At 34.6% G+C, this 24820-nt stretch overlaps 1 protein-coding gene across 4 annotated transcripts in view; it reads left to right on the plus strand.

Moving 5' to 3' along the window:
* GSK3B (glycogen synthase kinase 3 beta) overlaps nucleotides 1–24820 on the plus strand; it is a 176349-nt gene that overhangs the window by 92799 nt on the left and 58730 nt on the right. For all 4 annotated transcript variants that reach the window (XM_081086889.1, XM_081086888.1, XM_081086887.1 and 1 more), the window contains 4 exons: nucleotides 4988–5098; nucleotides 11588–11718; nucleotides 16976–17082; nucleotides 21830–21927. In XM_081086889.1, the coding sequence (XP_080943015.1) occupies nucleotides 4988–5098; nucleotides 11588–11718; nucleotides 16976–17082; nucleotides 21830–21927 (447 nt within the window). The remainder of the gene's footprint in view (nucleotides 1–4987; nucleotides 5099–11587; nucleotides 11719–16975; nucleotides 17083–21829; nucleotides 21928–24820) is intronic.

Genomic DNA, 24820 nt, shown 5'->3' on the forward strand with positions numbered 1-24820 from the left:
GATTTTTTTTTAAGTGATTTGATTTGAATACAAGCACAGAGCCCTGAAGGGAAAGGTAGTTCACAGTGCCTTCACTTATAATGAGACACCTCCAGTGCCTCAGAAAATTAAGAGAGTCAAAATGACAGCTTTTAAATGTCAAAGGAGTATTTATAGCATACCTACAAAATGGGCAAACCTCTTCTAGGATTCTAAAGAAAATTGCAAATTTTTGATGAGTAAATGGTGTGAATAACCAGAATTTATTTGAGCAAAAAGATAGGCTTATGTTAATTTGCAAAATAATAATTCAAATATAATTTGAGCCCTCATGTTTCTCATAGTGTAGTATATTAGAACATTCAACCTATAGCAGACATAGTTTTATTAACTTTTTAATGTGTTCTGATTTATTAATATTATGAATAAAATATACTGCCCAAAAAATGAGTGTCAAATGAAACATGAACTGTATGAAATAGAGTGAAATTATCTTTATTGATATGAGCACAATACTTCTACTGTAACCCAAGTTTTTCATTAACTGCACCTCAGTGTTGATTCTTTTGAGTTCAATTTTACCTATCATTTATTTTTCAGATGAATTACTGTCAAGCCTTACCTGCCATTCTACATAATAAATTGATATTTTTATTTCATTCATAGGACTTTATATTTATCTTTGTTAAATGTTATATTGTGGGTTTGGTTTAGCATTCCAGACTACAGTGGGGCCTTGACTTACGAGTGTCCCGACTAACAAGTTTTTTGAGATACCAGCTGTCTCTCGGCCGATTTTTTGCATTGAGTTGATAGAGTAATTTGAGTTAACGAGCTCCTTAACGAGCTTGGGCTTGGAACGAATTAAACTCATAAGTCAAGGCCCCACTGTATTAGAATTCTTTAAATTTCTTACTTGGTCTTCCATTCTAAGGCATTTTTCCTAGGTTTGTGTCAGTCTTAGATAGTTGTGTTGAAGTCAAAAATTCTAAACTGACTGCCAAATTCCCTCTTTGATGTGTTTTATTTGTTTAGCATATTCTGTTAATATTTTTTTGAATTAGAATGCTTTTAGTTAAGTCTTGTACTATCTGAATTACCAATCACTGTAACTTACTGCATTACACATTTTTGTTTCACACATTTACATTTATTGCTAAGTCATTGAAGGCATTTACTTTTGCAACTCCTAGTAAATGAAATCATTTATGAAAATATTGATTGAGATAAGTGAAGGACAGTTTGTGGCCCTACCTTTTTTGTCCTTGGCATTCATTTTAAATATTTTTCTTCTTCATTTTTGTTATGATTGTTTAGCAAATGAATTAAATCGTAATACATTCTTACACATCTTCGGGTCATTCATAAATATATCATGATTAACTTAGTCAAATGATTTGTTAAAATCAAGAAACCTTGTAATCAAGTAGTTAAAAAAGGATAGCTTTGACGTTTGTGTTAATGACCTTTCCAAAACCCAAGAATCACCATTTCTTGAAATCTATTTGACACAACAATCTTCTTTGACACCACTTTAGCATTCTTTTTATTTATTTTCTTTATTGGACTTCACCTTCACTCGGAACTGGTTGTTGTCTAAATAAATCTTGATCTCTGAAATTTTAAGAGAAGTATTCAGCATTACTCTTGCTACCCTCAGTTTTACATATGACCTCATCGCTTTACAAAAAATAGGGTCATCAGACATTCACTCATCTTACTTACAGTTCTCCTCAGCACCTAATCACTTATTTTAGATGTACGGGAAGGGGAAAAAAAAGGTATTGTTCCTTTCTAAAGATTATAATAGTTAAAATTGAGTCTTTTTTATGTGACAGGTAATGTGCCTAAAGAACTTTATATATAGATTATTTCTTATAATCTTAAGACAGTCTTTTAAAGTAGACACCGTCACTAGCATTATTTTGTAGCAAACTGAGGTCTAGAGAAGTTAAGTAACTTGCTCATGGTCCTATAACTTGTAGTAGCAGAGTTGGGACTTTGTGTGACTCATACTAACCTTGCCTCTTAATTCATACTGTATCGCTTCTCTGTGTTCTTGTTCCCCTCTTGCTGTGATATTCTAGATGACTAATATAGACATGGGATTCAGCAACAAGGAGATTATTGATCTTGAACAATTCTGGTGTAGTAATGGTGGTGAAATTCAGAGGAGTATGTTTTTTAGAGAGAATGAGTTGAGACAGGTATCAAAATGGATAAAGGACTTAAATGTAAGACGGGAAACCATAAAAGTATTAGAGGAATCCACTGGCAGCAAAATCTCAGACATATGGCCAAAGTAATACCTTTACTGATTCAGCTCATAGGACAATGGAAACTAAGGAGAAAATAAACAAATAGGACTACATCAAAATAAAAAGCTTCTGCACAGCAAAAGAAACTAACAAAACAAGAAAGCCCACTGCATGGGAGAACATATTTGCCAATGTTATCACTTATAAGGGTTTAATCTCCAAAATTTCTAGGGAACTCATACAACTTAACAAAAGCAAGATAAACAACCCAATCAAAAAATGGGCAAAGGACCGAAATAGACTCTTTTCAAAAGAGGACATACAAAGGCCAAGAGACATATGAAAACATGCTCAAAGTCACTAGTCCTGTGTGAGGTGCAAATCAAAACAACAATGTGATACTATCTCACACCTATCAGAATGGCTATCATCAACAAATCAACAAATGACTATTACTGGCGAGAATGCAGAGAAAAAGGAACCCTCTTGCACTGCTGGTGAGAATGCAGATTGGTGCAGCCACTGTGGAAAACAGTATGGCATTTTCTCAGAAAGTTAAAAATGGAATTTTCATTGGACCCAGTAATCCCAATTCTCGGAATATATTCCAAGAAAACAGAAACACCAATCAGAAAGGATATATGCACCCCTATGTTCACAGCAGCACAATTTACAATAGCTAAGATTTGGAAACAGCCTAAGTGCCCATCAGCAGATGAGTGGATTAAAAAACTGTGGTACATCTACACAATGGAATACTACACGCTGTAAAAAAGAAGGAATTCTTACCATTTGCAACGGCATGGATGGAACTGGAGAACATTATGCTAAGCGAAATAACCAGTCAGAGCAAGATACATATCACATGATCTCACTAATTTTTGGAATATAATGAACATCATAAACTGATGAACAAAAATAGACCCAGAGACATAGAAGCATTGAACAGACTGTCCAACCCATGAGGGAAGGTGGTGGATTGCGGGGGGGGGGGGGGGGGGGTAAGAGATCAACCAGAGGACTTGTATGCATGCATATGAGCATAACCAATGGACACAGACAGTAGGGGTGTGTGTGCTGGGGGGTGGCAACAACCAGGGAGAGGTCAATGGGAGAATACTTTAAACAATAAATAATTTAATTTTTTTAAAAAAGAAAAAAGTAAATAGATTAGGCAAATGTTTTATTACTACTGGGCTGGTTGAATTACTTAAAGGTGAATTTAATGTGAGACCCAATTAGCACAATTTTAGGTTTGCAGTCATGTTCATCTTTTGGGTATAGTTAGAGAATGTGTGGAAAGCTGCATTTAACCAAAGTTGTGGTTTATCAAACAAGCATGGCATAAGAGGAGGGTATATACTACAGTAGACTGGGCAAACTTTTTCATAAAGGGCCATATAGTAAATATTTATGGTTTTACAGGCTATGTGGTCTCTGTCACAGCTACTCAAGTCTGCCATTGTAGTTCAAAAGTAGCCAGACTTACTTAAGTAAATCAGCATCACTGTGTTCCTATAAAACTTTATTTATAAAAACAGGCAGCTATTGTTTACTGATTCCTGTGACAGACTAAGGAATTTAAGCTGGATGTGAAAAGGAAGAGAGGAGAACGTGAAAAAGTAAAGGATAGTGAAAAGGTGGTAAGGTCAATGGTTTGCTATCTCACTAAACTGTTTCCTGAGCTATGTTGCACTCTTTGACCCCACATCTTGAAAATGGTTTTCTCTCTGCCTGAAATGGCCCTTTCATATTCAGTTTAGATGTCATCTCTTTTATACCTGCTCCCTTACTTCCTCTGCTGTAGCCACTGACATGTAGAAAGTAATTAATGTTGAAAATTGAAATTCTTCACTTCAGTTTGGTAGGTAAGATGATTTCAAATTGAGAAGACTAAAAGTTTGTTTACCTGCAGATTTTCCCACTCAGTGGCCAATTCTAGACTTGAACACAGCGATTCTCAGCTTTGTTTTCTGCTTCAGTGTACTTATCTGATATTGTTCACATGTTCAGTGTAAGAGTAGCACTCTGTTCCTCTTTCCTACTTGGTACTTAGTTGGAATTCCCTTCTTTCTTTCCAATGATCTTGGATTGGTGTCTTTATGCTACTGAGAATGGATGTTTAAACTTGTGACCTGCAGTAAACTTGTGAGTATGGTAACTTGCTGCCTTTTAAGTTATTCTTTTTCTTCAGTTAATTGTAGAAGACAAATGATTTTTCTACTAAATATAGACTATCAGGTAACCATATAATCTTTTTGTAGAGGTTAGAAAAATTTCGGAGAACATCTAGTCCAGCTTTTTGTATTATAGTTGAAAAAACTAAAGCCTTGAGATTTAAGTAACTTAAGTTATTTAAGTTAGCAGCAGAGCTAGGGCTAGAAATACACTATTGTAGTTCCCAATTCAATACTCACTTTATTGCTATGACACCTTTCCTGATAGGATATGAGGGCATTGATTCTCAAATTAGAAAATGTGAAATTTTGTGGTAGGTGGTATCCTTTAAAATCATATAACCTAAATAATAGCTTGAATGTGATTAAAAATCTTAACGGTATTGAAAAGGTGTGGTAGATTGTTTTTATTATTATGGTTATATTCTGATTTAATTTTGTATAATTAAAATTGAACAGATTCTAATTTTTTAATCTCAATAAATGAATATGTAGAGCATTTACTCTAATTTGAATATTTAAAAACTAGTTTCTAATCTTGTTATTTTCTTTGTTTTTAATAAACTTTTTCAGAAAGATGAGGTCTATCTCAATCTGGTGCTGGACTATGTTCCGGAAACAGTATACAGAGTTGCCAGACACTATAGTCGAGCTAAACAGACGCTTCCTGTGATCTATGTCAAGGTATGTAAAAATGGAGCAATTTTCCATTTTAAAAAGTACTTATCATGAGCCAGGGAGAGGGCTATGTGTTTTAACTACATTATCGCATCTAATACTAAGGGGGGAAAGCTGCAAAGTAGGTATTGCTAGAGCTTCATTAAATTCTTGTAGTTTTAAAGTGTGAAGCCTTTACTTTTTAAACTTCAATGACTCAGGTCTTAAAGATACTTGTCATCTTTCTGACAAGTGAATTTTTCACAGACAATTATGGACTTAATTTTGCTAGGCATAGCACTTTTTTATTTAATTTCTGATATACTTATTGTACCACAGACTGAAATAAGAGCAATCATACCATAAAATTATAAAATATAGTTATAAGTACGATCAGATTCAATGTTTTATTGCCACTTACATATACATTGTGTCTGTAGCTGAAGTTTCAACTTTTGATAATTTTAAATATGCATAGACTCTTTCAAGGTGTTATTTTATTTTTGGTACCTAATACCAATGTTACCTTTTTTATTTTATAGAACTCATGACAGAGTGGCTAGGAATTTATCCAGCATAATTCTGATTAAATAGCCAGTTATTTATATTTCCAATATGTCTTATATATATTTTAAAAATTTATTTGTTAGAATTGGGATCCAAGTAAGGTCCCTATATTGCAACTGGCAGATGTGCTGCTGCTTCTTTTTCTTTTTTAATTGATTTGAGAGAGATCAATTTGTTGTTCTACTTATTAATTGCAACCTTGGCGTATGTGCTTCTTAATGTTTCTTTTAATCTCTCCCTCTCCCCTTTTCCCTTCCCCCTCATTCTCTCTCTCCCTCTCATTCTCCCCCCCCCCCCCCCAATTTTCTTTCCCTCTCTCTCTCACTCTCTCTCAACTTTGTTATTAAAGAAACTGGATCATTTGACCTAGTTTTTTGGTCTGGATTTTGTGCTTGGATTATTGCAGTACAATATAGTATATTACTTTTCTCTGTATTTCCTGTAAATTTGATATTAGATAATTTTTTTTGTAGGAATCAAGAATATTTCATATATAGGTTTGGGTGCTTTCCTAAGGAAGAATATAATATCTTTCTTTTTGTGATGCTTGTAGCCATTGATGATAATTGCCTAAATCCATTAATTCATTAGTGGTCATAAAATGATATTTTAATGTTATTCCTTCTTAATTTATAAGCTAGAATAGTTCCATAAATAGAAATTTTCTATGTCAGCTGTGTCATTACCCTGAGGTACAGTTTATATAAGACAGGCTATGTATTTGATTATTTACCTTTATCAAAATTTATAATAATTTATTGGTTCCATAGCACCCTCCAAAGGTGACCAAGGAGTAATTTGTTGTTGTTGTGTTTGTTTTAAAGCTTCTTAGACAAGTCTTAGTAATCTTTGATAGCTTCATTGCTTTCTATCATGACAGTACTCTAGGTTCATCTTATACATTTCTTCTGCAGAGTTGGAATGAGCCTTTTCTTCAGGGGAACTTACTCTTTTAGTGGGAAATGGTATTCAGAGATCACAGTCTAGATCAGGGGTGGGCAAACTTTTTGACTCGAGGGCCACAATGGGTTCTTAAATTGGACCGGAGGGCTGGAACAAAAGCATGGATGGAGTGTTTGTGTGAACTAATATAAATTCAAAGTAAACATCATTACATAAAAGAGTATGGTCTCTTTTTTTCAATAGTTTTATTCATTTCAAACAGGCCGGTTCCGGCCCGGCCGTAGTTTGCCCACGGCTGGTCTAGATATTGGGGGTGCTACTTACCATAGAGTTGGTTATTGTTTTTAAGTCTTTTTAGTGGACAGAGCTAGGAAATATGTGGATGATTGTTTTCAAAGATAAATTGCATCTTTTTATTCACCCCAATGATAAATACACTCTGAGTTCATATTGATATTTCTTTCTTTCTTTTTTAAATATATTTTTATTGATTTCAGAGAAGAAAGGAAAGGGAGATAAAACATCAGTGAAGAGAAAGGATCATTTGATTAGCTGCCTCCTCCACGCCCCCTACCAGGGATGGAGCCGCAACCTGGGCATGGTGTGCTGACCAGGAATTGAACCCTGACCTCCTGGTCCATAGGTTGATGCTCAATAACTGAGTCACACCAGCTGGGCTATCTTTCTAATTAAATTTTGAGGGACTTAACAATCATCCATCTCTATTTCCTTTTCTTTACACTAAAAATTCCATTTTTTAATGACGGTATAATTACTTACTTGTTCTGTCCCATACTATGCATACAGTAGTCTTAGGATAGCAATACCAGCACTACCAATACCAGCTAAAAATAATTTAAGATCTTTTTGCAGCTCTTTTTTATTCCCATGGTACATTCCATTAGATCAGCGGTTCTCAACCTGTGGGTCGCGACCCCTTTGGCAGTCAAACGACCCTTTCACAGGGGTCACCTAAGACCATCCTGCATATCAGATATTTACATTACAATTCATAACAGTAGCAACATTACAGTTATGAAGTAGCAACGAAAATAATTTTATGGTTGGGTCATAACATGACCAACTGTATTTAAAGGGCCAGAAGGTTGAGAACCACTGCATTAGATGAACAGTCAAATTTCTCTATTTTAAATAAACAGTGAATAGTTTCTGTCTGTGATTATGTCCTGCTAAGCTTTGTTTAATTTTACTTTTATTATAGATTGTGTTTTAAGCTTTTTTGAAGTTAATTTTCCATCAAAATAGAAAATACCTAGTTCCAAAGTAAAATCTATAAAACAAAATATATGCAGTTTAAGAAGTTTAGGTGTTGTTATCCGTTTCCTCTACCCTATTCCTCACCCCTCTCAGAATTGAATATTCAAAATTTTTAAGTAAATAAATGTACATAATTGTTTTATCACTCCATCTCCTTTTTATGTAAATGGTTATATAATGTATACATTCTTCTACCTTTTAAAATTAAAAATGTAAAAAAATAAATAAAAATGTATTCTGGAGGTAGATAGATAGAGCTATTTTGCCTTTCTTTTTTACAGCTGTTTATTTTAGTCTGTTGCATGGCTGTATCCTAATTTATTCAGCTGGTCACTTGTTAATGGACATACTGTTTTTTCCTTAAGTAACTTTTGCCTTCACAGACCTCATCATTTAATAAGAACTTACTTGGCAAACGTGTTACCAAAATGGCAATTGTAGTTTTTTGTGACTCTTTAACTTTCATGTTTTCTGAGGGAGTTGAGTATGTTTTATGAGTTTATTGCTTCAGACCTCTTTCTTCACCCCTTTTATAGTACTGGTCACTTTATAGTTGTTGATCGTTAGATAGCACCTTTGCTTTTCTGATTAATAACTTTCATAATTGAGTGTTTAAACATAATTCTAAAACAGATGCCTGGCAAATCATTGATCTTGAAATTTTTTAAGTTAATAAATACATGTTTAAGGATAGGGTCTGGGTACACAAGAGCTGGATGCATTTTTATGAATCATGAATAAAATTGCTATTCTATGAGTTTTAAACAGGTTTAGTAGCACAGAGGTGAGAAGACATTGGACTTGAAGTTAGATTTAATAATTTTGCAACTGGGTTCAGATTGTGTTCAACCTGCTAATGGGCCTCAGTGATCTCTTGTAAAATTTAGGACAAATGTGTATATCACAGAGTGATTACATAATTAAATAAACAAATGGTGAAACACACTTGATTTTACAGTTGTTGTTAAATCTCAAATTTCAAAATGAACTAGATAATCTGAGTTTCTAAGAGTTTATCATTCTAGTCTTTTTAACTTAGTGATCAAGCTATTTAATAATTATGTTTTTGTACTTTTAGAATAAGAATAAGGCAAATAAAGAAATAGTAATAAAAAGAGGCATATTTACCCAAGACACTGCAGAATATTAAGTATATGATACTGGGCAAATCGCTTAACCTATGTGTCTAAGTTACTTTATATATAAAATAGAAATAATAGTTGTACCTATTACATAAGGGTTAAATGAAATAATGCATGTAAAGTTCTTAGAATAATGACCAGTTGTTTATCTTGTTATTGCTTTCTAGTGTAGTAAGCCTCTCAGTTATCCTATAAATACACTTTTACAGAGTCAAATAAAAAGTCATTCTTTATATTGACTTTTCAAAAGATAAAGTGAAGAGAATGGGAGATGAATGAATATAGTAAAAAGATACTTTAACCTTATTTAAACTCTTAAGCAAATTTAACAAAGAAAACATTTTTTTTTCCTGTTGATTCTTGCTGACCTAGACATCATTGTCTTTAGTAAATTAATGTCTATGAACTCAATATCTCATGGGGACTTTTTTTTTTTTTGTAGTGGCAGTGAATTAAACTCTTAAAATTCTGAAAGTAAGCTTTAGGACTTGGAGGTTGATGCTGTGAACAATGATACAATATTAGAATTATGAAGCTTTTAAAAAGTTACATGAATGACCTGGCTGGTGTTACTCAGTTGGTTGGAGCAATGTCCTGAGCGCTGAAAGGTTGCAAGTTCAATTCCTTGTCAGGGCACATATCAGGTTGTGGGTCCAATCCCCAGTTGGGGTGCATAAGGGATGCAGCCTATCGATGTTTCTCTCTCACATCGATGTTCTTCAGTTTCTCCCTCTCTCCTTCCCTCCCTCTCGCTTCTTCTTTCGCTAAAAATCAGTGGGAAACATGTCCTTGCGTGAGGATTTTTTTTTTTAAGTTATATAAATATCTAAATTCCTTAATTCTAACTTTGGTGACAAAATGTTGACCTAATTGAAGATCTTATCTATACATTTTTACATTATGCTTCATTTTAAAGAAGCATTAAACTTTTCCAGCTGTAGTTCAGTATAATGTTAAGGATGCACTGAAATTACCTGTCCGTAGTTTTCATCATGGCCTGTTGGAAAGAAAGCAGGTGTCATGTTAACTTGAATTAATGTCTTAACAATAGCCTCTAAATATGATGCCTTGTGACAATGCTCTATCTGAACTTTAATTATCGTTTTTGTTGTTTTTTATCAAGTCACTGGTATTTTTGTGTTGAATCATTTCAAAAGTCTTTCTAAGGTGTAGCCAGAAAAATTTAAAGTGAACCAGAACATGGACCTTAGGATAAACAGGAGGTTTAAGATACACTTGACCCTTTAATGCAGGGGTTAAGGGTGCTGACACTCTCCCCTACTTCCACTTCCAGTCAAAAATCCACCTCTATCTTTTGACTCCCCCAAAACTTAACTAATAGCCTACTATTGACTAGAAGCCTTACTGATAATGTAGTTGATTAATACATATTTTGAATGTTATATGTATAATATACTATATTCTTACAATAAGGTAATCTAGAAAAAAAAAGTTAGTAAGGAAATCAAATGCAAATACATTTACAGTACTACACTGCATTTATTGATACTCTTAAGTTTGCATCATCTGTTTATTTAAGATTTATCATCTGATAAATTGTCTTTCAGTACCTGTAACATTATTTTCTTGTATTATCCAAAACATTATAGATATTATATGTATTACTAACACTAAGCATAAATATTGAAAAGATAATATGAAAAAGAAGTTCAATTTATTTACAGTTATAACAATACATGCATTGAAAATAAAGAAGCAACAATATGATAACTTTATGGTAACCTCGTGTTATAGATGTGATTGCTTCACAGTAGTAAGGAAATCTCCCCCCAAAATTATTTAATATATTTGTTGAACAAAATCCATATATAAGTGGACCCATGCAGTTCAAACCCATGTTGTTCAAGAGTCAGCTGTACTCACTTTCTTTATAAAGTCCCTCTCTTCCTCAGTCAAGAGTCTGATTCTTTCTTCCATGCAGATCCAGTTTCTTGGTGCTTTTTTTCCCCAAGTAAAATTTGAACAAATATTCTTTTAAATTATGTCAGTAGTCAGCTAGGATCTGTTTTTAAATGGCATTTTAAAGTCTACTTATTTTTTAAGGATATTAATAGGAAGCATAGTGATGCTATTAAATGGGGTCACTGATATCTTGATAGATCACTGATTATAGATTTTCTCAGTTCACATGTGAATTTTTCCAATCCTCTGCATCGATAACCTCTGGGACTGACATCTCAGAAAATTATTATTCTAAAGATGAAACTGCAAATACTTTTAAAGAATGATGAACTTAAAAACTGAAGACTTGGCTTTTGGTCTAAACTTTCTTATTAGTCACATGATTTGAAATATCCCTCAGCTTTTTATCCATTTGAAAAAAACACATCTTGGATTTGTTTTGAAATCTTACTAAAATAAAAAATTATAAGGCACATTGTAAAATTTTCTTTTTTAAGTTAGTAGAGGATGGTGTAAATATATTATATGGTTAATGAAACTTTAAATAGCTAATGAACCTAGAAATGACATGCAACTTGTTAAAGGAAGATTGAGTACTAATAATCCCCAGCATTTCACCTTATCTGTTACTTTATTTACTCGCTTAAGGATTCTGATTGTTTGGGAGAGAAACTATTCAATTAATTTTTGCTATTTTTTCCAGTTGTATATGTATCAGCTGTTTCGAAGTTTAGCCTATATTCATTCCTTTGGAATCTGCCATCGGGATATTAAACCACAGAACCTCTTGTTGGACCCTGATACAGCTGTATTAAAACTCTGTGACTTTGGAAGGTAAGCTAGCTCTCTTTTCTTCTCCCTTCCCTCCTTTCCCACCTCACCTTTACACTCCATATGCTTTTAAAAAACATATTTCTTTTATAATGTCAGTCTAAAAATACTGTAATGCTTATTCAGGGACTATAGACTAGTGCAGCTTCAGGTAGTTTGGGTAAATTCTGTCAGAATTATAAATCGATATTATCATCTAGCAATTTAATTCTTAAGAATTATTCCCTTAGAAATACAAAATAGTGTATGTACAGGGATTTTGTCACAGCATTGTTTATCAGTGTCTGTCAGTAAGAAAATGACCAGATAAATAATGGCATGAGGTAGCTCCTTATAAATTGAAAAGGAATGATCTCTGAGAAATTCTAAACTTAAAAAGCAAGGGCAAGCTTTGGCCAGTGTGACTCAGTTGGTTGGAGCATCATCCCATACACGAAAGGTGGTGGATTCTATTCCTGGTCAGGGCATCTGCCTAGTTTGCGGATTTGATACAAGTCAGGCCATGTATGGAAGGCAACTGATTGATGTTTTTCTCTCCCTCTCTCTCTCTCTCTCTCTCTCTCTCTCTCATCAATAAACATATCCTTGGGTGAGGATTTTTTTAAAAGCAAGGTCAAGAATATATATATAGAAATAAAACTGTCCTTATTCGCAGATGACATGATATTGTACATAAAAAACCTTAAAGACTCCATCAAAAAACTATTAGACTTAATACATGAATTTGGCAATGTATTAAATAAATTAAATACTGAATTTGGCAATGTAGCAGGATACAAAATTAACCCCAAGAAATCTATGGCATTTCTGTACACCAATAATGAACTTACAGAAAGAGAGACTAAAAAATCAATCCCATTTACCATCATACCAAAAAAATTAAGATACCTAGGAATAAACTTAACTAAAGAGGCAAAAGACCTCTACTCAGAAAACTACAGGACGTTGAAAAAAGTGATAGAGGAAGACATAAACAGATGGAAGAACATACCATGTTCATGGATTGGTTGAATCAACATCATTAAAATGTCCATACTACCCAAAGCAATCTATAAATTCAACGCACTTCCCATTAAAATACCAACAACATATTTCACAGACCTAGAACGAACACTCCAAAACTTCATCTGGAATAAAAAAAGACCCCGAATAGCTGCAGCGATCCTGAGAAAGAAGAACAAAGTAGGTGGGATCTCAATACCATATATCAAGCTGTATTACAAAGCCACTGTTCTCAAAACTGCCTGGTACTGGCACAAGAACAGACATATAGATCAATGGAATAGAATAGAGAACCCAGAAATCGACCTGAACCAATATGCTCAATTAATATTTGACAAAGTAGGCAAGAACATACAATGGAGTCAAGATAGTCTCTTCAATAAATGTTGTTGGAAAAATTGGACAGATACATGCAAAAAAATGAAACTAGACCACCAACTTACACAAAAATAAACTCCAAATGGATAAAGGACTTAAATGTAAGACGGGAAACCATAAAAATACTAGAGGAATCCAAAGGCAACAAAGTCTCAGACATATGCTGAAGCAATTTCCTCACCGATACATCTCCTAGGGCATTGGAAACTAAAGAGAAAATAAACAAATGGGACTACATCAAAATAAAAAGCTTCTGCACAGCTAAAGAAACCATCAACAAAATAAGAAAGCCCACTGCATGGGAAAAAATATTTGCCAATGTTATCACTGATAAGGGTTTAATCTCCAACACTTATAGGGAACTCATACAACTTAACAAAAGGAAGATAAACAGTCCAATCAAAAAATGGGCAAGGGACCTAAATAGACACCTTTCAAAAGAGGACATTCAGAAAGCCAAGAGACATATGAAAACGTGCTCAAAGTCACTAATCATTGGAGAGATGCAAATCAAAACAACAATGAGGTACCACCTCACACCTGTCAAGAGTGGCTATCATCAACAAATCAACAAAGGACAAGTGCTGGTGAGGATGTGGAGAAAAGGGAACACTCGTGCACTGCTGGTGGGAATGCAGACTGGTGCAGCCACAGTGGAGAACAGTATGGAGTTTCCTCAAAAAGTTAAAAATGGAACTCCCATTTGACCCAGTGATCCCACTGCTAGGAATATATCCCAAACCAGAAACACCAATCAGAAAGGATATATGCATCCCTATGTTCATATCAGCACAATTTACCATAGCTAAGATTTGGAAACAGCCTAAGTGCCCATCAACGGATAAATGGTTTAGAAAACTGCGGTACATACACACACTGGAATACTATACTGCTGTAAAAAAGAAGGAATTCTTACCATTTGCAACAGCATGGATGGAACTGGAGAGCATTATGCTAAGTGAAATAAGCCAGTCAGTGAAAGAAAAATACCACATGATCTCACTAATTTATAGATAATAAAGACCATTATAAACTGATTAACAAAAATAGATACAGAGGCAGAGCAGCATTAAACAGACTGTCAAACTACAGCAGGAAGGCTGGGGAGGGTCCGGGTAGGGGGTAAGAGATCAACCAAAGGACTTGTATGCATGCATATAAGCATAATCAATGGACACAAGACACTGGGGGGTAGGAGAGGCTGGGGAAATGTCGGGGGGCGGGGAGGGGAAGGAGAAAAATGTACTATTTGTAATATTTTAAGCAATAAAAAAATATATATATATACATATTATACTCCCTTTTTAAATTAACTAATTAACTAATTTTTAAGAAGTTATTATGTATTACTGTATATCTTTTTAACTTCAGAGTTAACCTCAATTGAAAGGTGAAGTAGAAGTTCTAGTAGCTGTATTTTCTTCCTTTTCCTCTGTAATTTAGTCTGTTATTCTTCCTTCTTTTCTGCAAATTTCAGTGCACTTTATCTTTTCTTAAATTCATCCCTTGGTGTAATATACTGTGTAATAAGACTTCATCCTTTCTTTCTCCATAATATTCAGCATCTTGTGCCTCTGATATACCCTGCCAACATGAAACCAACCTTATATTCCCATGAAACTTGGGCAGTTAACCTACTACCTCCTCTCTAGTGTAATCACCTCGAGCAATGCATTTCTCCCCATCCCTAAAACATCTCCACAGAACTGGGAATCTAATTTTTCATTCTCACACAGTTTACTTTTTAACTCAGCTCTTTATAGATATTGACCCACTAATACCTATATTCCTACCTCTTTATATCAACCAATAGTTTAAAGTTTAGTTTTAATATTGGATGTATTTTCCACAGGCTATCTCTTCAGAGAGTCATAACAAACACATCTGCTCTGCTGTGAGTTAATCCTTCTTAGTCTCACAAAGGTGTTCTCTTCCAGACCATTCCTTTTTTTACAGTTTCCTAATTTCAGACACCTATTATGGGACCCAGTTCATTTTGCAGGTATAACTTTGTCCCTTTAACTATCAGAAAAGGGTGAAGGATATTAAATCAGAACTCATTTGATGTTTTAAAGCACTACTATTATCTGTAGGACAAACTGCCCAAATCATATGAGTTTTATTTTTATGTGGTATCTTATCCCCTGAGAGTGACTAATTAGTATGGACTGTAAAAAGACTAAGAGACATCAAGTTTAATAGAGGTCCTCTTTTCACCATAGTGACAACACTTTGGCTGTTGTTCATTCCGTTGGCACATAGAAATCACTTTTTTCTGATGTATTTAAAATAGGGATTTCACTTAAATGGTAATAGCTCCTTTTCAATAGATCTGATAACAAAGCTGGCTTTTTTGTTTTTGCTGGCTTTTTTGTTTTTAACAGTTGGTTTGGGCAAGTAGACTTTAGGATATAGTTTAGATCCTTAGTGCCAGGTTGATGGTGACTTGAACAAAACAGTATGACTCTTGTTAGTAAATCTTTACTAGATGAAGTAGGGCCTGGAAGTTAGGTGAAGGGCTAGTTGGGCTTTCTTAGGACTATATGTGACCACTATATTGAATGCTCAATCCTTAAAGGGCAGGAAGTTACAGCCAGCGTTACCTGAAGAGAAAGAAGGTAACTCCATCAAGTAGTGAAGAAATCTAGAGGCTGTGGAGTTTCCAATCTTAACTTCTTTATCTAATAGTAAATTTCTGACTATAAACTTAGAATCTGTCTTGTTAATTAAAGAAATTATAAAGTAGAAAAGTCTTATCAATTAGTGCTGAAAAGTGTCACAATTTTTATGCAGCCTAAAAACAGGGATTATAATATTTATTAACTTATAAAATGGTTGCTTTGTGTCAGTTACTTGTGGAGAATGTAAAAAAATAAACTGTCTCTGACCTTCAAAACTTGTGATATAGGAAGAATAGGTTAAGGTCAAAGTTATCATGAATCACAAATAAATGAAAGAAAAGGAAGCTCAAACTTTGAAAACCTTGTGACCACTTTCATTTCTACTCTGTACCTTTGCCTCAAATTTTTCTTACCTTTCTTGTTACTCACTTTTTATTTTTATTTTGTTCGTATTCATTTCCTGTATTTATCTTTGTTATTATTGCATGTCAAAATAGTTAGCTTCTACAGCAATTTATTTCAGTGTGTCTTCAAGTTAATCTTGTGAGACATCTCAAAAGAAACTGATTTTAATTTATTGTAATGTTTAAAATACATGCCACAAAGCTTTGGAAGAAAAGTTGGATTAAGAGGACATGTAAACTCAGGACAGCAGAGTTATAATGCATAGGCTGTGAATAATCTCTGCTCTTAAGAAGTGAGCCTCTCTTTTTTAATGGGTATTGAATGTTTAGATAGTTAATAAATTGACTAAGATGGTGGAAAAATAGATTGGGTCTGTAAATCTCAGGATATTCACTCCACTCTGAAATCAGATTATAAAAGAGTAGCAAATTCCTTACCCTTAAAAAGACATTGGGTAAAAAGTATTCATTCTTATATTTTATAATCCATTAGTATGCTTTTTGGTGGGGATGGATACTTCTTACTTTTCAACTCTTCCTTTGTATTTCAGGGGTGGAATTTAGGGAACCAGAGGATCAGAAGAAATTAAGCATTTATCCTTCTGTGACTTTTTATCTCTTTTTCCTTAGGTGACAGTTGACAAATGTAGTCTTTAAAAATTACTATTATTTTTAAAATTAATATATTGCTAAAATTATGTTTCTTTTGTCTGAAATAGTTATGGTTCATATTTTCTTTTTCATGCCTGACATGATTGGAATTACATGAATCTTAGATAAACATTTAGTTTTGTGCATGATAGCAGTTTTAAGGTTTAGATTGTTTTTAATTTTCCTGCTTTTTATTTTTGTTAGTGCAAAGCAGCTGGTCCGAGGAGAACCCAATGTTTCGTATATCTGTTCTCGGTACTATAGGGCACCAGAGTTGATCTTTGGAGCCACTGATTATACCTCTAGTATAGGTAAGTACCGAATCTGAATATAAATGGCTTGTAACTATTAATTGAATCTTGTTTTCAGTAATTTAGTATTAGTAATCTATACTTTCACTTAAATATAAAGATGGTTATACCCTAAAATGTGTTTTTTCTTAACGGTTGGTATGCAAAAATGTGTATAGTATTTAAAATTTTAAATACATTTATTATTTACTTTTAGGTTTCGTGGATTTTTCAAATAAGTAATAAAGTTATTTATGATTGCATGATTTCTTTAAGATTACCTCTGTTTTTAACTTAAACTTTCAAATAAATCCTAAGTATACATTTTCTTTCCTTTTTGTTTCTTTTAAATTCTCCTGAAATACTTCTGATCAACAGTTGGAGAATTTGCATTCATTGTTTATCATGAAAGTAATGGAATGACCATATTGTTGATATCCTACTAATTGAGCTGTCTCAATTAGCTCTTTAATTTTAATTTAGATATTTATAAAATAACTCTGACCTTTTTAAAAAATACATTTTTATTGATTTCAGAGAGGAAGGGAAAGGGAGAGAGAGAATCATCAATGATGAGAGAAGAGAAAATCATTGATTGACTGCTCCTGGACATCCCCTACTAGGAATCGAGCCTGCAACCTGGGCATGTGCCCTTGACCGGAATCGAACCTGGGACTCTTAAGTCCGCAGGCCAATGCTCTATCTATTGAGCCAACCCAACTAGGGCTCTTTTTCTTTAGTAGTTTGGCTAAACCAGCCGTGGGCAAACTACGGCCCATGCCCGTTTGAAATGAATAAAACTAAAAAAAAAAAAAGACCGTACACTTTTATGTAATGATGTTTACTTTGAATTTATATTAGTTCACACAAACACTCCATCCATGCTTTTGTTCCGGCCCTCCAGTCCAGTTTAAGAACCCATTGTGGCCCTCGAGTCAGAAAGTTTGCCTACCCCTGGGCTAAACCCACTAAGTCTGTAGAAGTTTTCATGAAAGATTTTTAGTGACAGAAGGAATTGAATAGAGATAGTTTCCTCCAATCTTTACTAACCTTCTATCTTATTTTTGCCCATTAGTAGGAGTGAGCATGGAGAGTATGATCATGTGGACATGAATAGAAAGCTAAGGAAGAAGATGCAACCTTAGGCTATGTGCAAGTGGAGGTCAAAGTTATTTTATTGTTATATATTATTTCAGAAGAGAATTCCTTAGTCAAAAACAGAAACAAAAGCTTACAAGTACCAAGCAAACAAACAATAAAACCCAAACTTCAGTAACAGAAATCTAGGAAAAACCTAGAACTTGGACAAGTTTTGTCTTTTGATACAAGTGGAAATTCTCGGATATGAACAAAGACCACTAAACAAAAATACACCACCAATTTTATAATGTCAAAAGGCAAAATGCCAAGGGAGCAGCAGTTTTACCCACCATTTCTTTCACACCACCAGTGCAAATATGAACACAGTGAAGAATGCAGATAGCATCTTAGTATTCTTTTGAAAGTAGCTTTGCCCTTCAGGAACAGTGAAAAGGTTGGGGGGGGGGGGTGCGGCTGGGCTCAATAGACCATACTTGAGACCTGTGACACTGAAGGATAGAGAGTATAATTGTGTTTTTGTGTGATATGTAATACTCAAAAGTTTCATCACGGCTATGTTATATGACATGTTAAGGAGCACATAAGGATATTTTGGTTTAGTAGAACTAGATTTGAGTACCAGATTTATTACTACTTAGCTAAGCTATAAAGTGGAGATTACTAACATTTCTGCATACCTGTTTGAGTGGCTAATGATTTAATAAAACATTAGTGAAAGGACTATAGAAGTGTAAGGTACTATTCTTTTTGTGGTATTTGCTAACTTGACTCTCCCAGAGACCAAATTTCAGCACTTTATTTTTGGAGATGTCATTGTATTTTCCAGCTGCTTTGTATTTTATTCAAGTATACACCAATCATCTGCATACCAGGTATTGGGATGAGTTGTGCCTAGGTAAATGCAATTTGCTTTTTTCAGAAAGTTATGACTACATCTCCTGACACATTAAGGCATGTTTATATAAACATTTGACCCTCTTAAGTGCATTACTTCTATAAGTGTCCATGTGCCCAGAAGTTCTTTGGAATCTTCTCAGACAAAAAAAGGACAGTGTAGTCTGTTTTCTCTATTCGAAACCAATTCTCTGGATGTTTGGAGTACCTGTTTTCCAGTAGCCTCCTTTGCATGGCTAAAGCCAGATTCTAACTTCTGACTTTCTAGGCTTGGGACTCACCATTATGCCACCGACTTAAGCCTGAGGCCTTTTAAACCCTAACAAGCCTATATTTGGACTCCCTTTTTATACTTAGGCCACTTGCCTCTTAACACACTAGAATATTTGTAAACAGACAAAAACAAAATTATTTAGAAGTGTACTAATACAAGTACATTCTAGAAATATTTTAAATGATGTTTAAAGTGAAAGAGTAGCTGGTTCTGACTAGTTTATTGTCATATTTAGATGTAACTACAGCTAAGACTGATAGCTCTGATTATAGTGTCTTACTAAGAAATGGTAGAATGAAAACAAATGGCTGCTTTAAGATAAGGAATAGGCTTACAGACCTGTGAAGAAATAGGTGTTCTGTGATGATAGTGACATTGGAATTGGGATCCAGGCCTACTTCTGCTATTCAGTAGCTTTATCTTGGACAAATCTTGGACTTACTTCCTTATCTGTGAAGTAAGTTTGTAGAACTAGATACACCCTTGAAAGATTGCTTTTACCATGAATTAAAGTATGAAACAGAATACTATTTTGGCTTAAACTCCGAATAACCAGAAAATTCAGTGCCAAAGCACTTTACTTTTTTGTGCCTTTTATTTAGTTCTGTTTTATTCTTTTGGAGAATGTCATCCATTTGTCCTCTGAAGTAATAAGAGCAGAAGAGATTTTGGTGTCTGCCAGAAAGTGAATGATAAATATCTTGATTTTAGTAATTTGCCTGAGTTAACATGTATTGAAGACCACTAGTATAATTGCCATCTGAATGTTTTGATTTAATCTTCTGTGACAACCACTAAGCAATAGTATTCCTTAATGTTTTACTCCGTGTCTCCCATATTTATACCTTGAATCATGCCTAAGAAAGTGTTTCCCATTTTTGTTTTATGAAAGTGTAATTATTTCCCTGCGATTTTTCTAGACTTGTCTTCTGAGGTGAATTCTGTATTACAGAAGAAAGAAGTTAATGCGTATTACCTTTCATCTAATTAGCTAGGGAAAGGGATATTTTTAAACCTAGATCAAAATAAATCATTTACATTAATGAAGAGATACATTTTCCCACTTGATTTTAAGAGTTAGTATTACTATAGGCTTTGAGTAAAGTAAACATTTCCTAGCAGATCTTCATATTTGCTTTATTTAACAATTACCTAATATATCAAGGTAGGCTGGTTTTGGTCTATGGTTGCAAAATAGGTATCTTTGTTGTCATTACTTGAAACTGGACAAAATCAACTTGAATTTCTTAAATGAATTTTATCAATTCTCTCTTCATAGTGCATCCTACCACATCAGACCTCTTAAATTATTTGTTGTCCTGTGCCATTTTACTATTCTTCCTCCCTGCTGGTAGATGGGAAAGCCCAGCAATGATTATGTTCATCTGTCTAAAGCACTTGATTGTTGGTTTATACAAAACCCAGCAATCTCAGGCATCCAGAAACTGAAAATTAGCTTAACCTTGAAGGAAGACTTAATGGTGGGTTATACGTAGAGTGACCATATAATTTATCTTCCCATTTGGTAATACTTTTAAAAGGAAGTATATGCTGTTAGTAATTATTCCAGGGCAATAGATTTAAACCAGGACCCTTTGGGGTAAGCCAGATGTATGCTTTAAGTTATGTTTTAATTTATTACATTTTTAACAGTTTTTCCCCTCAGGGATTAAGGTTTCCACTTTGACTTAAAAATGAATTATTTTGTGCCATAACTGGTTTGGATCAGTGGATAGAGGGTCAGCCTGTAGACTGAAGGGTCCCAGGTTCGGTTCCGGTCAAGGGCATGTACCTTGGTTGCGGCCACATCCCCAGTGGGGTGTGTGCAGGAGGCAGCTGGCCGATGTTTCTCTCTCATCGATGTTTCCAACTCTATTCCTCTCTGTAAAAAATCAAGAAAATATATTTAAAAAAATGAATTATTTTGTTATTTCTGAAATAAAGTATATTCTTCTGTTTTTACATTTTAAAATGGTAATATGTTTAAGGAGGTTTTTTTCTATCAATATTACAACATAAAAGTCAAAATAGTCCTAAATTTTTTTTCTCAGAACTTGCATTGACTTAGAACTCTGTGAACAGGATCTTGAACTCTAGATTGTTGCTACGCTGTAAGCACGTGCTAATATGCAGAGATTGTGTCACTTGCCTTATTTTTAACTATGATAAGTAGCTAATTTTGCCCTATGTTTTGGTACTGTAATTACCTGTCTTGGTTGTGGAAGACTCTGACACCTGATATTTGATAATAAATAGACTTTACCTTTTGGGGGAATATTATGATTGGTCTTGATTTCCCCTTTAGTAAGTTTAACACTTAATTTTTAAAATGCATTAAGAATAATTTGATGACTTTTTTCCTTTGTTCTAGATTGTACAGTCTTTTGCTTGTGATTTTTTTCTGTGATCAAAGTAAAATTAAATAATTTATACAAATATTTTTCAACTCAACTTAAGCTACACGGTATTAATAAGCCTTTGTTTTGTTTTTCTCTTCAGACGTATGGTCTGCAGGCTGTGTGCTGGCTGAACTGTTGCTAGGACAACCAATATTTCCAGGGGACAGTGGTGTGGATCAATTGGTGGAAATAATCAAGGTGAGGTTGAATTGGAATTTTGAATTGGATGGAATTTTGCTACTATATTCTAAGAATGCATCACACACACACACACACACACACACACACACACACACACACACCCATGGAAGACTTAAAAAAAATGGAGAAGGTGATTCAAGATCACATAGCAAGTTCTGCTATAGAGGAAGTGTAAGAACACAGCCTTTTGGGCTCTGAGTTATTCTTCTGTTGGATGATCCTGGAAAAGCCATTTTGGATTTCTGATGCAAAGAAGGGGTATCTCTGTTAATTAAAGTACTTAAAAACTAGAAGATCACTAAATGTATATAAAGTGAACAAAAACAAGCCATGTCTATTTTTTCTAACCATGTACTCTCTCTTCCTGGTACTTTGCTGAATACATAGGAGATGCTCGTATCTATTCAATATATAAATATTCATAAAGTGGAAGACTGAATATCTACATGTATGAGGACACAGATAAAAACAGAATTTTGATCATAGGTTTAATGTTATTTATTATGTCTGTTAACACTTTCATTAACAACACCAGATTCAAAATATTATAACTTGGGAATTAATGTTTATCTTAAGAACAGTAGGGGTGAGATTATAATTGAATTTTTAAATGTAAATTTTAAAAGCTTTTAATATTTGAGCTCTTAAAGAATTTCCCACCCTTCTTTTTAAAAAATCTAAAATGTATGTATTGAGATCACTTGGCAAAAGCAGCAACTCCTACTGACTTTATTATTGACTAGAGGCCCCGGTGTACGAAGGTGTACGAATTCGTGTACCATGGGGTCCCTCAGCCTGGCCTGCGGGATCAGGCCAAAACTGGCTCTCCACATCCCCTGAGGGGTCCTGGATTGCAGGAGGAAGCAGGCTGGGCCAAGGGACCTCCACCGGTGCACAGTCGGGGCCAGGGAGGGATGCAGGAGGTTGGCCAGCCAGGGAGGGGCCATGGGAGGGCTCTAGGGCATGTCTGGCCTGTCTTGCTCAGTCCTGATCAGCCAGACCCCAGCAGCAAGCTAACCTACCTGTCTGAGCCCCCTGGTGGTCAGTGCATGTCAGCAACTGGTCGACTTTCTGCCCCCTGGTGGTCAGTGCACGTCATAGCAATCAGTTGAGCAGCCTTAGCATATCATTAGCATATTATGCTTTGATTGGTGGAACGGACAACCAGACTCTTAGCATATTAGGCCTTTATTATATAGGATTTTCTAAATGTTTCTTAGAAGTGAAAAATTGAAAAATCTCCTTAGAGGTCATAGTCCAGTCCTCCATCCAACGCCAGAAACTTCTTAGTTACATTCCTAACAGATGTTTTTTCAGTATTTTCTTGAATACTTCGAGCTTCTGATGGCTACTTTCTGTGTCTGCACAGCTTGAGTTCAGTTTTATTGTATTGAGCCATAACTCCTTGGTAGCTTTTACCAGGTGTACACAGGCCGGTAATTAAATTACAGTGGGGCCTTGACTTACGAGTTTAATTCGTTCCGTGATGGAGCTCATAACTCAAATTACTCGTATGCCAAATCAATATTCACCATTACAATGAATTGAATGCTGGGCTGATGTTGTGGCGTTCACTGTGACGTTCGCTGCGCCAACTAGCAGTCGGGTATCTGAAGCTGGCTCGTAACCTGAATTTTAGCTCACAACTCAAAGCAAAAATCAGCCAAGAGACGACTCGTTAGTCGGGACACTCGTAAGTCAAGGCCCCACTGTACTTTGAAATCCTTGTACTTCATTCTATAAAAATGTTACTTTTGATAAGGTGATTTTGTTAGATATCAGTTTACGCAAGAGTGGTTGAAAAGATCAGTGTGTATTCAAGAATCTTCTTTGCTGTCCATGTAATTTCTTATGGCTTATACCTGAGACCACTAAGATATTTACACTCGTTATTTGAATAACTACCTCTTACCTTTGTTCAACAGTTGTCCTTCCTTCTGGATTCCCATACTATACTCAAATCTAAATTCAAATATTTTAATCTTTTTGTTTCCTTAAAACCTATGTATTCCCCATTATCCAGATTAATACTCTAATGCAGGCATTGGCAAACTTTTCTTTTAAAGGGCTAGATAAAATATGTCAGGCTTTGTGGGCTAAAATGCAAATCATAGAGAGCTATAAGGAGAGAACATAAATTTCCACCCATCTTTTTATTGATGAAATTCAAAATATAGTAATAACTAAGTACAATTTTTTTGTAAGACAGTTTGCTATTTAATATAATGGAGTTCTTTTTGTGGACTGTATCATTTAGTTGGGATTAAAGTTAGTGTTCACTATCATCAAATTGATTGCAAATGATTATCCAGAACCCATTAATATTTCTTAAATGTTAGGGTTTTTAAAAAGTGACCACAAACTAAAGGAAACAGCCCCTAAATCTTATTGTCATGAATATACAGGGGATTGGCAAAAATAGGTTTATAATTATAATATAAATCTACACTGATAAAAGAGAAACATGCAAATTGGTGTCACTCTGCTACGCCCACCAGCCAATCAGAATGACTATGCAAATTAACCCAACAAAGCTGGCGGTTAATTTGCAATTGTGGGTGCTGAGCAAAGACTGAAGGCTCTGGCCAGAATGAAGACTGGAGAAGCCAAGCCTCACTGTGGCTGGATTAAAGGCCTGGGTCCCAGGTACCAGAGGAAAACCGGTGCCGGCAGCCAGGGGAAGGAAGGCCTGTTGCACGAATCTCTTCATGCAATGGGCCTCTAGTAGATAATAACACAAATAACTATAAACCTACTTTTGCCAGCCCCAGTACAAATTAGTTTGACATATCTTTGTGTTTCATCTAAAATAGTCAAGGTTATTATGGTGGATCTTTGCTTTTAAGTACAGCTCAACCTTATTTTTACCATATTTTTTAGCAAACACTTT

This window comes from Myotis nattereri (genome assembly GCF_964212035.1).
Source record: "Myotis nattereri genome assembly, chromosome: 3".
Lineage (NCBI taxonomy): Eukaryota > Metazoa > Chordata > Mammalia > Chiroptera > Vespertilionidae > Myotis > Myotis nattereri.